The following is a 17,027-nucleotide window of genomic DNA, read 5'->3' on the forward strand; positions in this document are numbered from 1 at the left end:
GTCACTGGGGTCGTGGGGGTTTCCAGCTAGAGCCCAGCTGTTCTCCGGGTTCCCTGCTCCCAGTCGGGCTGTGTCCTCCCAGCTCGGAGCACAGGTGCCCCCTGGATCCCCGCTTCTGGTTCCCAGACCAACAGCTGGCCCGGCTCCTTGCTGGCCAGGCTCTCAGCCCCCCTCACTGCCCCTCTCTAGTCTGTGGAAACACTCCTAGTGAGGATGTGCACCACCAACAGAAAGAGGGTATTGTGGATGTGAACCACCATAGTAATTACTGCAGTAGTTGTAAGTCGACCTTACTTAGGTCGACTTATATTTCTAGTGTAGGCATGCCCTCAGGCGTGGTACAAGAAGGCCTTAGGAGGGGCCACTCACAGCATTTGTTGCCCAAAAAGATTCATTGCAGAATCAAAAAGTGGATCCCAAAGATGACCCTCATGCCCAAATATTATTCTGCTAGTTTTACTGACAGTGCTAAAGTCTGCTTCTTCGACCTCAAGGGTCACTTTAAAGTCTTCCATATATGTTGCATTGACTTTGCATAGTGATTTAGTTACTAGTTTGGGTTTTTAAACTGTTGTTCCCTTTAAATCTTCCATGTTAATATATCACCTGTACATATGGGCATGAGGTACTGACATCTGGTCTTTGTTGCTGGCTACTTCCTTAGACTGTCTGAAACGAAATTGAAGCTCTGGAATCTCCTTCAATCATGTGCTGGGGTTGGGAAACTTGCTTTTTTTAATGTGGCACTCACTTGAGAGAGAGCATGTTTTATCCACTCAATCATCTTGTGTGTCAGTGGCGGGAGGTATGGGTGACAGGAACCTATACATGGAGCCGTGAGGTAATATGTTTCTCCCGTAGCCTGCGGACGTCTGAAACCAGCTACCTGAATGAGGCCTTCTCCTTCTATTCAGCTATTAGACAGAGATCATATTACTCCCAAGTCAATAAAGAGGACAGGTATGACTGCACCAGCATCTTGCCCTTTTTTTCCCCCCAGGATTAGAGCGATGAGCAGAAGCAACCTTGAATTTTAAAGTGTGATTAAGGGAAAATAACTGGTGTAAGAGCAGCTCCTCAGAGGAAGTCGTTGTTAATCCTAACAACCCTGATTAAACACTTTATTGTAGAACCACCAGCCATGTTTGGAGACTAGCAGGATTAGCAATTGGGTTCAGCAGCAAGGAAAACCTTCAGCTGCTCATCTGTGTTCTTCCCAGCCCTTGTTATCAGTGCTGTCACTGGGAATACCCCCGTAATGTTCTAGAGCTGGGAGATTAATTTGCTCATCCAGAAGCAAAGTAGAGGAAATAACAGGTCATTTTATTTTTACTTCTCTGAAGTGCAGTGATGTTGGCAGTTTGGCAGCCTTAGCACACTTGACTAGGGTAATGTGGTCTTCCCTGTCCATTAACTATTCCAGAAAGCCTGAGAGATGCGTTCTTATGGGGAGCCATCCGGAGCAGGGCTCATTCAGAAGGATGCTGTGAGGTGTTGTCTAACACGTCAGGCTCCCAAGAGACTAGGAGGATTCAGTATTAGCAGGTTTCAGAGTAGCAGCCGTGTTAGTCTGTATCCGCAAAAAGAAAAGGAGGACTTGTGGCACCTTAGAGACTAACCAATTTATTTGAGCATAAGCTTTCATGAGCTACAGCTCACTTCATCGGATGCATTCAGTGGGTATTTTCCACTGAGTGCATCCAATGAAGTGAGCTGTAGCTCATGAAAGCTTATGCTCAAATAAATTGGTTAGTCTCTAAGGTGCCTCAAATCCTGCTTTTCTTTTTTCAGTATTAGCAGACACTGAACTCAGGAGGTTCTGGCTGTCAGTCCTGTGCTCTGGCTGGGAGGTGAGGTCAGTGGCTAGTTAGAATTGGAGAAGAAGTGATCTGGATTGATTTTTGTGAGTTTTATACTGATGATCACTGCAATATAGAATTGCCTGCCAAGTTTGTTACAGGCACTCAAGCATTTTGGACTTGGTTAGCAGAGCCTAGACTTACTGATTTTTCTGAGCATACCCTCTGAAAATCTGCAGATAGACTAAACAACCATTTTAGTGTCTCTTATTGTTGGCCTCAGATCTTAGCTTATTTTTCCTTGGAGAATCTCCTCGCTCCAGTCGGGGTGTCAGAGCTCCTTCAGACTAGATGTGCTTGGCAGAGATGTCCCCTTTAAATACTGTGGCAGATTTATTTTACAAAGGTGAAAATGTGATCAGACATTATGTCCCATAGTTGAACTTACAGATATTTAATCTTTTGTTCTCTCTGATGGTTGGACTCAGTGGTCCAGATTCTCATTTGTCATCCCTCAGCAGATAACTCAAAGGAGACAGGTTCTGACCATAAACTGGCAGAAAGCCAGTAGAGCCAACTCCTGCACTACCCATCCACATCCCACATTTGAGTAGGGGATGTGTGCGAGGCAGCACAGAGCTCTGCTGGTCCTTAGCTGATGTGTGGGGCCCTTTAGGGATTATGCCCAGCAGGTCTAAATTAGAGCAGCTCCTACATTGCTTGAATTCATGCTTGGGTTAGCACAGATCGTCTCTTTCCATGACCACTGCATTGGTGTTTTATTTTTATTTTTCAGGCCTGAACTGGTGGTTAAGAAGCTGCGTTACTATGCAAGGTTTATAGTGGTTTGTCTTTTGCTCAACAAAATGGATGTTGTGAAGGACCTCGTAAAGGTAAATTAATGATATGAGGACAATAGAAAGTGTACATGCCCATGCAATACAGGCCACTAGTCACGGAGAGCTATTCTTCCTGCATGTAGTAGGATATTATGGCATGCAGGATATGTCTCTTTCAGTTGAAATCTCACACGCAAGATCTCAGCTGCTGCTGTTCCTGTTAATCATACAGCTTTAACTAAATCTGGCCTTGGGAGCTGCAGTGGGAGGAACAACATCCTTATGTGTTTTGGTGTTCTGTGCATCATGTAGACGTAAATGACCCGAGCCCTTGACCAAAGAGTGGTTTTTGCTATTGGTGGAAGGCAGATCTCATTAAGTGGGGTTTGGATAAACCCCAGACAGTGTGGATGTGAATATAACACTTGTTTCAGCTGTCTGAATACTTTGGGGGTCTTCTCTCTAGCCTTGTGCACCTCCCTCCTCCCCTGCCAGTAGCTCCCACCTCTCTCTGACCTCAAAAGTCTCCATGAAATCCCTCCCATTTTGATTGTAGTCCTTCTGCTCGGCAGTGCTGTGTTCCTTTCCAATCTGGTACCTGGAGTCTGTGAGGTGTTTCTTGCAAATGAGAAGAATCTATTGTGCACTTCCAGAAACCAGATTGGGAAAGGCTTGAGACTTTAAGGGACAGGAAAGTTAGTCTGTGTATGCGCATGGTGGGGGTGAGGGAAAGACTTACCTTTCAGAACTGCTTCAGACTTTGGGGGACAATAGATACATAGGGATTAGGATATAGTCCAGGGTATGTCATCAAGCAGTAATCCATCTTCAGTATGTTTGGAGTTGAGGGAATATCCAGGACCAAATTAGATACTTTATTGTGTTTAGGGAAAATGTTACGCTCCAGTGACCTGCTGATTTCCACTTGAAGAGACTTCATATTAAGGGAAAACCATCCAAGTAGGCATGGGTGTCTGCAGTTGGATGGCTGTTTCTCACGACAGTCTTGCTTTCCGAAGAGTAATGACAGGAACACCAAACTTTCCCAAGTTTCAGAGTAACAGCCGTGTTAGTCTGTATTCGCAAAAAGAAAAGGAGTACTTGCGGCACCTTAGAGACGAACCAATTTATTTGAGCATAAGCTTTCGTGAGCTACAGCTCACTTCATCGGATGCATACTGTGGAAAGTATAGAAGATCTTTTTATACACACAAAGCATGAAAAAATGGGTGTTTACCACTACAAACCTTCCTACACTGCTGCAAGCCATATCCTGGTGTTGACTGTTTTATGTAGGCTGCATTGCTCTTTGCCTGTCTGGATCCAGTGGGACAGACACCAAAGGACTGCACAGCACAAACTAGCAGAGGAGGCATCGGGAAACGACAGGGCATTCACTTCCTGAACTTGTTGAAAGTTATCTGTAACCTTAGATTTGAGTCAGCACTTGTGATAGTAAATGAGTGCCATCCCTTGCTCTTGGGTTTGTTGAAAGGTATTTGTGTTCTCAGAGGGCAAAGTAAGGGTACCTGGAGTCCTGGCTCCTGAAGTAGCACATGCTGGCCAACTTTTTGGCCATGTTCCAGATTGGATATGGTCATGTGGGTAATGACCATCAAAACTTCCATAATTAGATTGCTTAGATGTCTCATCCCTGAAGTGCTGAGACCGCCTTATTTATGAGAGGTGACTGCCTTACCTTCCAAAAGAGATATTCATTATTCCTCTTCCTTTGGACTTTCTACCTCAGGAATTGTCAGATGAAATTGAAGATTACACTCACCGCTTTAACACTGAGGACCAGGTGGAGTGGAACCTGGTTCTTCAAGAGGTGGCGGCTTTTGTTGAGGTGAGAGTGAAGGAAACTTTGGTCTCTGCAGTTTGTTGGAAAGTGTCCAAAAAAACCCGCTCTTGTTTTAAAAGTAAAACATGGGAACTCTTCACTGCAGATTGTTCTGAGGCCATGCCATGGGGAGCGAGCTAGTAAGGAACAGTCTTGTGTGCAGGTGTGTCACACACCTCTCCAGTCTGCTGATGAAATATTCTGCATTAACTGAGCTGTTAAGGAGGCTCCTGTGACATCAGAGCCAGATCTGCTCAAGCAACAGAAAGCTAGCAGCTAGTGGAAACGTGAGGTTGTGACCTGCTATCTCTCAGCAATCCACCACCTCTCTTCTTACACCTGGTGTTCAGGTGACATTGGGATCAGAACATAGCCATTGGCATAGTAACTGCTATAGAAGGTCTGCCAGCTACAGGCCCATCTTTGTGGGAGGCCTGCTTCTGACTGTATTGTTAGTAACTTCCAAATAAGTATATTTTGATGCTTGCAGTATTGGCATATTATTCTGGCAATTCATAAGCAATATGTAATGGAAAATACAGTATAATCTTAACAGTTATACTGACAGTATGTCTTGGCATAGCTGTAATATTGCCCTTTTTATGTCTTGCTACAAAGAAAAATGAGGATTTCTTCTCTAAAATAGGAGACAGTTTCCTGATCACCTCATTTGTACAATGTGTATGCACATACATGTGTACGAAGACCTATGCTCCAGTATTTAATCATTATTAGATTGAAATGCTGGACTACTGTTGGCTTGTTTCCGTCCTTATTTCTCTCTAGGAAAGAAGAGAAATGTAAATAATGCAAGTCTTTTCTGCCATGTAAAGTGTTACCAATTATCTGCATGGGCTGCATGTGGATTGCCTGCTGCGCTTGTGTTAGTGAAGTTTGTTTCCTCTGATTCTGGGAAACTAAGTCAGATGGCTTATCCTGAATGGTACGTTCTCCTTTCAACTGCACTTAAAGTGCTGCCACACAAATATTTGTGTTTAAATATCCAAGGTACTTTCTTCTAGTCCCTAAGAGCAGCTCCTTTTCCAAGCTGGAATTGCTCTGCAGCCTTAGGATATAAAAGGCGCATTATTAAGACACCATAAAGTAGTCTTCACTTCAGCTATGGGATGTCTGTTATGAGTGACAGGATATAGTCCCTTTTGCTTGTGGTCGTTGACTCTGTAGGTTTCCTTGGAATTCATGGTCTGTGCTGGTTCTCTTTCCAGGCAGATCCTGTGATGGTTTTAAATGATGACAATACCATTGTAATCACCTCCAACCGACTGGCTGAAACAGGGGCCCCATTGCTGGAGCAGGGAATGATCGTGGGACAGCTCACTCTTGCAGATGCATTAATTATTGGGAATTGCAATAACCAGGTAAAGGAGACAAGGCATTGTTTGTATGTTCAGTCTTCAATTGGAATTGAAAACAGTTAGGTTTTTTCTGATTCTACTAAAGGAAATTGCAGAGTCCAAAAGAGGCAAATATAAAATCCTTTAGCAATGATGTTAAGAGTGACAGTAAATTAGCTGAGAGTTTGGCAAAACCTGAGTGATAACCAACAAGAACTATCCTTTCTGTCCTGTTCTTTCGAGTGTATGTCCCTATGGGTACTCCACCATAGGATACGCTCGCATCCAAGTGCTCTTGACTGGAGAATGCAAAGCAGAGCAGCACTTTGTGACTCCAAATGAGGGCATATAAGGAGCCTGGACCGACCGCCACTCAGTTCTTTCTCAACCGGCTGCAGCTCAATATGGAGATATGCACATCCACTCATTCTCAGCCTCCTGCCTTACTTAAATGTAGCAATTCTTAGTGTTTCCTTTATTTGTTTTATTTTATTTCTCCTCTTAGTTTTAACACAGTTGTGCTTAGAAGGGTGGTTACTCTTCTCTGAGCTGCTTCGCGCCCCCCCCCCCCCCCGCCTCCCCCCATATCTTTCAGTCCTCTGTTTTGGTCCATTAGCGCTCTGGGTGATGCTGAAGACCCTGGGATTTAAGTCCTGCCAGACCTGCCTCAAGTCTTTTTCACCATAGTGATGGGCATTTGAGCTGCTTCAGAGCCACCCACGTCCCATCAAGGTGTAGGGTCTGTGCAGTATTTCAAAGTAGTCCTTGCAAAGGCAGAGAGTAGGCTGAAGCACCTGCTAATGGCACACTCGGAAGCCCCAGTGGAGTCTGTTCACTCCCCCACTGTATGTCAACCTCAACATCCCAGGGTGCTCCGGTGGCTGTCGCAGCTCCAGCAGCACCTCCAGAGGCTCGGATTTCCAAGAAGAAGCCTCATTAATCCCACTCTCAGGAGACCTCACATTCCTCCAGGGGTACAGCTGGGCCTCTGTCTGATTTCGGTACCAAGCCGCCAGTACTGCACAAGAAGCAGCATGAGGAGAAGTCTTCTAATAAACAGTACAAGCAGCCATCTCCCTGGATACCGACTCGCATGTCTTGTGCACTGAGATGCATGCTGGCCTCCCACTCACGTTCCACTGTCAGGGCCTTCCCTGCACCAGAGCTCTGATGTCAGAAGTTCCTCTACAAGCCTCTCTGGTACCATGCTTTTCTTTCCAGCACAGACCCCTTCTCCAGGTTCCAGTACTGACCAGACTTCTGGATACCATAGCCCACGAGCACTCTCCACATTCCTCTCCACAGAGGACCACTTCTATAACTGGAAGAACTGGAATCTCCCCTGTTATGGACCTCTATAAACGTTCCATCCCTGGTACTGCGTGAACATCTCCAACCACAATCCTCCCAGATTGAACCCCAGCTGGACTCCAGTACCGGCACTTTTATCTTATGTTTCCCCTTTCAGCCCGAGGGATGATCCTGCTTTCGATTCTAAGGTCCTGGTACAGGGCTTTCTTTTTGGCACCATACCATCACACCCCGCTGCGTCCGTCTACTGAGAGCGATCTTATGCTGATGACTTTTGGGCTTTCCAAACCCCCCTGAAGTGCCTGGCACCATCCCTCCAGATCCTATGAGAAGAGGTCCAGGAGACTCAACACTCCTTGGTGGACATTTTAAATATCACTTCTCGAGAAAATTGTTCTCCCAATCAATGAGGCTCTGTTATTGCCTATTTGCGCAGTCTAGCAAACACCTGCTACTATCCAACCCACCTGTAAATGAGCAAGGGAATGGAATATTTGTTTTTCCTCCTCCTTCCCAATTCCCTGGAGGTGGATGCGGCTAATAGAGAAATCAACAAACCCACTCTAGACTCTCTCCTTATGATAAGGAGTCTTAGACCTGGGTAGAAAAAACTACTCCTCTGCATCTCTCCAATTTCAGGTGGCAAACTACCAAGCCCTGTGGTGAAATGCGATTTTAATACATATTCCAAGTTCACACATTTTACTGACCATCTGCCACGGGATCAGCGGGAACAATTTCAGACCCTCATTTCAGAAGGTCAGTTTATAGCTAAAACCTCCCTCTGGGCTGCCACATACCTGCCTGTGGTTATGCAAAGAGCATCCTGGTTCCAGTCTTCTGGTCTCCAGAGAAAGGTGCAGAGTATGGTTGAAAATGACCTTCCCTTTAAAGGGTCCAAGCTCTTCAGTGCTGACAGACTCAGTCATCCACACCCTGAAGGACTCAAGGGTCTCTGGGAACTTGGTTTCTGCAACAGAGACAGTTTAGTAGGTCCCAAATGTGAGCTCTTTAAACTGTTACGGTACCATCTGCAGCAGACTTTTCCCATACATTTGAGCTTTCAGAGGAGGAGATCTAGACCAGTTTTTCTCGAATGCGACCACTGTGGCCGCATGGGGCCACCAGGGACTTTTCTTGTGGCCACAGCCTCCTGGGCTGGCGGGGAGGGCAAAGTAGCAAAGCACCACTCCTGGATGCCCTGCCTTGGGGCTGCCAGCAGGGGTTGGGCCCTGACCCCTCTGAAGTCACCTGGGACACAACGCTGGAGGAGCAAGCAGCCAGTGAGTTCCCCACCTTCCGAGGGGCGGTGGGGCTCAGGCTTTGGGCTTCAGCCCTTAGGTGGCAGGCTCTGGCTGATCATTAATATTCTTGTATGTTGTGTGTACAAAGCTATACATATAGGCTAGTTATGTTCTTATGCATTGCTTGCCAAACACACTTTGGACAAAGGAATGCGTATTTGCCTGACAAGCAGGTTGGTCAGACAAGCAGAGATAATGAAGGTATACTTACTTTAAAGATAAACAAAGCCATCAAACTAGCAAGGCGGGGGGAGATATCTCTTAACTGTTAATGATGAGGATCTGAACCTCAGATGATAAGTAATTGACTCAACTGAATCCAAATTACTGTATTAAAAAATTGTATTTAGTAAGGTCTTTTATGAAAGCCTGTGACTTACTGGTGATTAATATCATAATACATATATTTTGGAAGTACTATATGAGAAATTATGGATACTTGCTGATATGCTTCAAAGTCTGTGACCAAACCCAGGGAGAAACAGATTTTCTCCTGAACTCGAGGGAAGGCAGCTATCGACCTGTCTCCGATGTAAATTGAGCAGTGTGGAATCAAAACAGGGGGAGACTTATTTACATATGAATCAGCAGGGGGATAGAGACTGCCCTGATAACACTGTGGCCCCATATCCTGTGATGTGCTTACCTGCTCTACCTCTGATTCTGAAGACCTTAAACTGCAACAGGAAAGGGATGGTTATTCTCATAACGCCATTCTGGCCAAGACAAGTGTGGTACTTGAACCTCCTTCACCTCTTTTTGGCAATGCCTCCCAGACTTTCTCTCACGAAGGTTCTCCTGTCCCAGAACTCTGGGACCCTGCTCTGTCCGAACCCCCTCCCCCCCCCCGAATCTGAGAGCATGGTTCCTAGATGGTTCTTGAGCATGGAGCTAATATGTTTGGATAAGGTCTAGTCAGTTCTCCTATCTAGCAGGAAACTTAGTACTTGCAAAACTTACCTTCAAAACTAGAAATACTTGCATTCCTGGTGTTCTCTGGTGCTTGTATAGACTAAAGAGGTGTTCTGCTCTCTAAAATCCTAGACTAACTATTGGATTTGTGGACATGCTGTCTAGCAATGAGTACATTTGCCCATTATCACTGCCTTCGACGTTTTGATGGCTTCTCAGTTTTTTGCCCATCCCAGTACAGCCAGATTCCTCCAGGGCTTACATGACTTGTTTCCCTGGTATGGCCTCTGGCCCCCCCAATGCGAATTTTTAATTTGGATCTCAGTGCCCTGAGGAAAACCCCCTTTGAACTGATGGCTACCTGTTCTCTCCTCCACTTCTCCTTCAAGACTTGGTTCTTTATAGAACCTCTGAGAGAGCTCAGTGCTCTGATGGCAGACACACCATTTACTACCTTCTATAGAAATATGGTTATGCTGTAGCACATCCTTACTTCTTCCAAAGCTCTTTGGAATATCATGTTAATCAAGAGGATCCACATACCAGGAACTCAAAGCCTCATGCTTCCAGAGTGGTGGCCAGCCTACATACACTAGATGTCCAAACGGCTCTTGCCTTATACGTGGACAGGACTAAGACGTTTTGGGCCTCTCCCAGATTATTTGTAGACTGCACAGAGGAGGAAGGGACAACCGATTTACACTCAGACTCTTGAAATGGGTTTCGGGTTTCTGTTTAACCTGTTATGAATCTGCTGGGATGCAGCCCCTTCATGGAGTGACAGCACATTCCACTAGAGCGCAGTCCACATCTGTAGCTCTCCTGAAAGACGTTCCCGTAACAGAAACTTGTAGGACTGCAATTTGTCTTCTGTTCATTCCTTAGCCGAGCATTGTGCCATTTTACCTGCTTCCAGGGATGATGCTACTTTTGGTGGTGATCCTTTGAAATGTCTTGGACTGGTCTCCTTGTTGAGTTACTGCTGGGAGTCTCCTATGGTGGAGCACCTATAGGGACACATACCTGAAGAAGAGGTTAGTTATCTTGCAGTAACTTTGAGTTCTTCAAGTTGTTTTGTTCCTATGGGTGCTCTACTTCCCTTCCCCCTTTCTCTCAGCTGTGGAGCTCTGCTTCACAGTCAAGAAGGAACTGAGTGATGGCAGGTCCGTGCCTCTTGTTATATGCCCTCATTTGGAGGCACAAGGTGCTGTTAGGTGCAGCCCTGCACACAGTACTTTGCATTCTTTAGTCAAGAGTGCATGGGCACCTCCTACGAAAGAGCACCCGTAGTGACAAAACTGCTCAAACTCAAGTTACTGCAAGGTAAGTGACCTCTCCATATCAGCCCATTGAGACACACCTTTTTTTACCACTTGTATCCATTATGCTAGTTAAGAATGATCTCTCTCTGACACCTGAAGCCTGTTGTGCACATTTAAAACATGCTAGTGCCGTGTCTTTTGTGGGACAGTCTGTCTGGAGAAACCCGATCTGTTGCATTGCTTGTTATGTGACACTTGCACATATGAGGGTCACATCACAGGTGGTTAAAGAGTCCTGTGGCACCTTACAGACTAACAGACGTATTGGAGCACAGGTAATGCAACAGACGAACATCTTTTCAAAAAGACTGGGGAATTTTTCTGTCTTTAGCTAACAATGAGGTCAAGTGGTTTTCGTATCTTACCTCTATACTTCCATGTCAGCAGTGGGGTTACGAGTATCTTAACCAAATGTTGGGTGCTTTTAGACATTGTATAGTCTTGCACTCTAATCTTTTCAGTACATCGTTCAATGCTCTTACCTGGGTAATTCTTAGGAAGCAGAGTACCTATTTACCCTATGCCAGACAGGATGCATTAGTGATGGCAGCGTTCCTCTTGCAGGTAAAGTTCAGTGAATTAACGGTTGACATGTTCCGAATGTTGCAAGCACTGGAAAGGGAACCAATGAACTTGGCTTCACAAATGAACAAACCTGGAATGCAGGTGAGTTTCATTTTCAGTTGCAAACTTGGCAACAGAATTCTGTTAACTTTAGGTGATCTTCTCTCTGCTCTATACATAGAGCATGGCAGTTACGTTGTTATAACGATTATTCTGATACTTACAGAAAGGGAGTTCAAACTCTAGAGTTGGACTTGGGTAAGGATAGCTTCTCTATTATATGTGGAAGCTTCAGTCGCAAGTATTGTTTGGTTATAACGGAAAGACTTTATTTTGTTTGCTGTCCTCCCAAAAGCCCCTCTCTTTTCTTTCTGCTTATTGGACTTGCAGTTTGTCCCTCTCATTTGGGTCATCCCTGTTAGTGTAGTCTAGATATTTAGGATGCATTTTGTGTTTCATCTGTAGACAAAGGGAAGAATTGCCAGTCCTTGTTTTTTGTCGGCACACTTCACAGCAGCGTGTTGAGGTACAAATAAAATGGAAGAAAATGTTTGTCTTGGGAGAATAAAGTAAAAAACGAGGCACTAGACTGAAGCGGACGTGTGCTATATTCACATTGTGTCCTTGATGATATGGTCAAGGAGCTTTATTAAGGGATTGGGAACTAACTGAATTGGAGACTGCATTTTCTCACCTTGTTCTCTCTAAATTATAATCCAGGATAAAAGCAGGATTTGGGTGGCAAGTTGCATTGAGTTGTAAGCTTGAATACAGACTGTCAAACCGTTTCTGACATGAACTTTGTTACTGTGGTACTCAGTAGAGAATGCTACATGGGCAGACCAATACGTTGGGGAAGCACATTGAAGATGAATATTCAGATAAATGGAAATTTAAAGATAAAGCTATATTAGGAATATACATGGTGTGCTTTTTTTTTTCCAAATAGGAGTCGACTGAGAAACCTGCTAGGCGGGAAAATCCCCATAAGTACTTGCTGTATAAACCTACCTTCAGCCAGCTGTATACGTTCTTAGCAGCAGCGTTTAAGGTTTGTAAAATCAGGTGTATTTGTCAGTTGATTTTAAAAAAAAAATCTCTAGAATGGTACATTTTGCTAAAGAAAAGTGACTTGAGTCAAGAAGATCCCCCTCATTCCCCCCCCCCTCCCGAAAACTAAGCCTTTAGTAGCCTTTTTAAATTGTAAAGTAAATGGCAAAGGGTTAATCTCCATCCTCTTCATAGGATGGAAGTTTTAATGACTTCTCTGTCTGTCTCAGTGGCAGATTATCTGATCTAAATATATAAGTATCTTTACTAAGAATTCTACAAAGGTACAGTGGCTAAATTCATTTCCAGTTAATATAGCTGTAGGGCCCAGTATATTTGTTTGTACCAGCAGCAACCTGGGGATTTAGTTGCTAAAAACAACTTGTTTCTTTACAGAGGAAGCAGTCTCACAGCTGATGAGCCTAAAATGAAACTTCCTGGCTGTGTTTGGTGTTGTGCGTGCCTGCATGCTCAGTCTCTCCCCCAGAAAGCAGGGGTCTCTGATATGTCGGTGCTCCCATGCAGGGAGTGAACGGAAAGGTGGCACATGGATGCATATGAGTTTCTTGCACAGACCCATGCAGGATCCAGCACCCTGGGTTGTTTTTTGGCAAGTTGCCCAACTGAGTAGTTTTGGGATATTATTTTTGTTGTAGGCCCTTTTTTGCGGGGGAAGGAGGGGCTGGGAGCTAAGACCTCCTTCAGAATTCTGGGCCAGCTGGAGAGTTTCTTAGATTCCACGTTCCAGGAAGTCTGTGTCTCACTAGATATTAGGGAAGAGGGGATGTGCGGGAAATGGTGCTCTTACAGCCTCTGAACCCAGCGTATCACAGATATTTAAAAAGATACAGCTGAGTACCTCTGCAGCATACATCACTGTGTGTACCCATATGGATCGCTTGATTGCCTGTTCTGTTCATTCCCTCTGAAGCACCTGGCATTGGCCACTGTTGGAAGACAGGATACTGGGCTTAGATGAACTGTTGGTCTGACCCAGTCTGGCCGCTCTTATCCCAAATGCCCATTGATTCAAGAAGTGTCTGTGTAAGCGATATAGATACATGCAAAGGAGCCACATAAGGCTGAAGGGCAACTGGGGCAGGGGAATTGCACCTGTAAATACCAATGATTTTATCAGGCTGATACAGAATGTATGTTGCATGTTACAAGAAATGTCTGAATTTTCTTCCTGCCCCTTTCCTTTGCTTGAATTTCAGGAGCTGCCTGCGAACAGTGTGCTGCTAATCTACTTGTCGGCCACTGGCGTGTTTCCCTCAGGTCGTTCGGATAGTGAAGGTACAATAAAGGAATGCCCCTGTCATGAGCAGGGCTTGAATTTGCTTTATATTTCAGGATAAGTGGCCCACAGAGATCTCGCAACACTCCTTTTAAAGGACAAGTCCAATTTCATATGCCCATCTACCTACCAAGACTTGCTTTCTTTTGGACACACAACAGCCAATTCTGTGTTTAGCACACAATCTACTGACTTGAAATCTTTTCAAAGGACGACTAAGTTTTTGAAAGATCTGAAATATTAAAAATGTCATGAGTTTTGAAGATCTAGGGGTCAATTGGCCCGTCAGTGAAGAGTTATTGTAATAAAATGGTTCAACATCATCTGGCATTTCTTCCCAATCTGAAGTATCAAAATAGATGTTCAGGAAAATGGTGGTAAAGGGGCTGAAGGGGTCTCTGCAGAGATTGTTGTACTCCTTATACGTTTGTTGTAACAATTCAAGCTCTTGTCATGATTTTAATAATTCCCCTCACCTCATCTTCCCCTGTTGTTCAACCCAGCAGAATATTGGGATGCAGATCCAGTCTAAAAATCTAAAACTGGCCAACTGGTGCAAATGCAGTCAAAAGATTGTTACTTTTGTATAATACTTTAAAGGAAGAAATTATTTGAAACATCCTAAATATTGTCTGCCCTTCATCTGTTTGAGACTTGCATTCCTTTATAAGATGCATGCTTGTTCCATCCTCCTTGCATGACTTGTGAATCTTTCAAAATGCTAAAAGAAAAAAAAAATCCCTTCAAACTTTCTATTGTGGCAGTGATTTTTTTTAATTGCTTTTAACATTTTACAGTGTGGTGTAACTGGACAGTTTGGTTTTAACGATATTGTGTCCCTTGCAACCTGCTTTGTAGCTAACTTCACTGCATGCCTTGTTCTACCTTACTACTCTACTGTAGAGGCACCCAATCTTTGTCCTCCGGAGAGCTCACCAGGCAGCTTTTCAGGTCCCAGGGGCTTGCGTGATGAATCAGATTGCAGGCACGGGCGGGGGGTGGCTTTTAAATAGGAGAGTGTGGCTGCAAAAACTAAAATTCCCCGCATGTAGTGCTCTGTATTAAAAGGCGGGAGCTGCAGGTTGCATTGTTAAATTCTACAGACCAGATTTGGCTGATAGGTCACACTTAAGCCACCTGTGACAGCACTAAATGAGTTTGCTCTGTGCCTGACCCCTTAAAGCTTCTCTTACAAGTGAAAAGTAATTGTTTATTGAGGGAAGGGGTTTTTAGGTGTAGACAGGAAAGGACTATCTGCAAATGAAATACCGGAGATGAAATCCAACTGTGCAGAATTAGGAAGTCTCAGTATATATGCAATTATCCCATCAATGCTAGAGGAGTTCCATTACTCCCACTAAACTGAGAAATATATACTTGTCTGTACCAGCACACTCTTGCAGGGACCATTGATATTTCTGTGGAGACAGCAATTTTTAAAATTTCTACACTGTCCACTAGTCAGTCAAACTGCCAGCCCAGATGCTATGCCTAGTGGAATAATCACTAAGCCTGCATCAGGACCAGACAAAAAAGAGCAACATAGCTTTGAAAAGTGGATAATATTTTATTAGAACTTCAGAAACAACAGAATTCCAAAGACTAGCTAGCCATCACTTTGGCTCTGAAACCTGACTGGTAATCTTGGATTGTCACTAGGTTTAAAAACCAACTATTCTTCAACTTATGAGCTTTGTTTACAGTGCTCCTAATAGAGCTCTGATGGCTGCAAAGCCTGGCATTATGGCTGCCCTGGAAAAGTTCAAATTTTGAAATTGATTTATCTTAACTCCTTAGAAGGACAAATTCTGATTCTAGAATGTATTGATTCAAGTGGTTTTTAAAATTAGTATTGATTGTCCTGTATGAAATACATTTAAAGTTCCTTTCTTGTCCCTGGAGATGCATCTATTGACCTAGATGTGCATTCCTTTTACTACATGGCCTAATGAGTTACAGTATATGTCTTCTACAGTGTTTTGAAGAATAAGTGAATAGTGTAGAAGTTACAACATGCTCAGTAGTATCAAACCAGAAGGTTAGTCACTGAAATTACCAAAACACACACATTTTAAGTTGCATGGCTAGTAAATTGTAAACTCTCCATAATCACTTTTTCTCGAAACTGTAGTAGTTCAGATTCATTACTTTTTTTTTTTGTGCTACACCTATAATCACTTTATCCAAGTTGTGGCATGACAGCTAATCTTATCTCTTTTTTGACATTTGTAGGTCCTTATGATTTTGGTGGTGTCCTTACAAACAGTAACCGGGACATTATAAATGGTGATGCTATCCACAAACGGAACCAATCTTACAAGGAGATGCACTGGTGAGTTTCATGAGTTCAGCTCAAGGGGAAGTAAGTGGCAAGCAAGTTTTTCTTCTTGATAAAGATGCCCCAAACCCTGTTTAACTTTTTTCTGAAAAAATGTGTGCTCTTTTATTTTTTATCAAATGCATAGGTCACAAAACTTCAGAGATGGGTGAGTTTCCTGTCTGTTGAACTAGGAGTGCGAGGGCAAGAGAATGCACCCCGGAAGGAGTCAGTCTGACTGAGCTGCTTAACTTCTGTTGAGCTGTATTTACTGCCCGTCATCTCCACCTGCATCTAGATGACACTTGTCTACACTAGAAAAGTTTTTTGGTGGTGTAGCTATTTTTTACCAGTGTAGATTGCAGCTACGCTAGTGCTTGTACTGACATAGCTATCTTAGTGTAAAAAAAAAAAAGCCCCCATTCCTTCCCCAAATCCTGGATGTTCAGGAGGAACAGGATCAGGACTCTAATTGGAGCCCTTTGCTGACTGAATGGATCCATCCTTCCCTCCCCCTGTCCTGTGTGGTCAAGGGGGAGGAGAGGACCTGCACCCCTTCGGGCCCAGCCAGGAGACCACTGACTGCTCTTCTGCCCCTTGAACTGAGGCGGTAGTGGAGCCCTGGGCAGCAGCAGAACGAGGACTCCAGTTGAGTGTGTTCAACCCAGGAAAGAGCTGGGTAAGGATCAGACTGCTTTTCCGTGGGGTCGTAGCCCCAAATCATTAAGGGCTTGATGACCTCAGGGGCTCTCACTTTGTTTCTGACATTTGGGGTTCAGGTAGACTTACTCCCCTAATAGAGGGTAAGATAACTATGAACTGGTGAAACACTGGCTGATACCTCTGCTGCATACTACCTATGAACATTCCCATTCTCTCCCCCCCGGTTATTTTCCTGAAAGGCTAGAAAAGATTGTTGCCTCATACTTAGGACGCTACCAAATTCACGGTCCATTTTGGTCAATTTAATGGTCATGGGATTTTAAAAATAATAAATTTCATTATTTCAGGTACTTAAATCTGAAATTTCAGTGTTGTAATTGTCGGGGTTCTGACCCAAAAAGGAGCTGTGGGGGGGGTCACAAAGTTATTGTAGGGTGGTTTCAGTACTGCT

The 17,027-nt window shown here is 44.1% G+C and overlaps 1 protein-coding gene across 4 annotated transcripts in view; it reads left to right on the top strand.

Annotated features, from left to right (window-relative positions):
* Window positions 1-17,027, top strand: part of SCAI (suppressor of cancer cell invasion) — a 111,039-nt gene that overhangs the window by 75,019 nt on the left and 18,993 nt on the right. For 3 of the 4 annotated variants that reach the window (XM_075120411.1, XM_075120413.1, XM_048822683.2), the window contains 9 exons: window positions 862-960; window positions 2,596-2,692; window positions 4,389-4,487; window positions 5,708-5,860; window positions 11,250-11,351; window positions 12,199-12,300; window positions 13,517-13,595; window positions 15,829-15,928; window positions 16,062-16,082. In XM_075120411.1, the coding sequence (XP_074976512.1) occupies window positions 862-960; window positions 2,596-2,692; window positions 4,389-4,487; window positions 5,708-5,860; window positions 11,250-11,351; window positions 12,199-12,300; window positions 13,517-13,595; window positions 15,829-15,928; window positions 16,062-16,082 (852 nt within the window). The remainder of the gene's footprint in view (window positions 1-861; window positions 961-2,595; window positions 2,693-4,388; window positions 4,488-5,707; window positions 5,861-11,249; window positions 11,352-12,198; window positions 12,301-13,516; window positions 13,596-15,828; window positions 15,929-16,061; window positions 16,083-17,027) is intronic. The other variant, XM_075120412.1, reaches the window with a different exon arrangement.

The sequence above is a fragment of the Caretta caretta genome, chromosome 16 (genome assembly GCF_965140235.1).
Source record: "Caretta caretta isolate rCarCar2 chromosome 16, rCarCar1.hap1, whole genome shotgun sequence".
NCBI classification, from domain to species: domain Eukaryota; kingdom Metazoa; phylum Chordata; order Testudines; family Cheloniidae; genus Caretta; species Caretta caretta.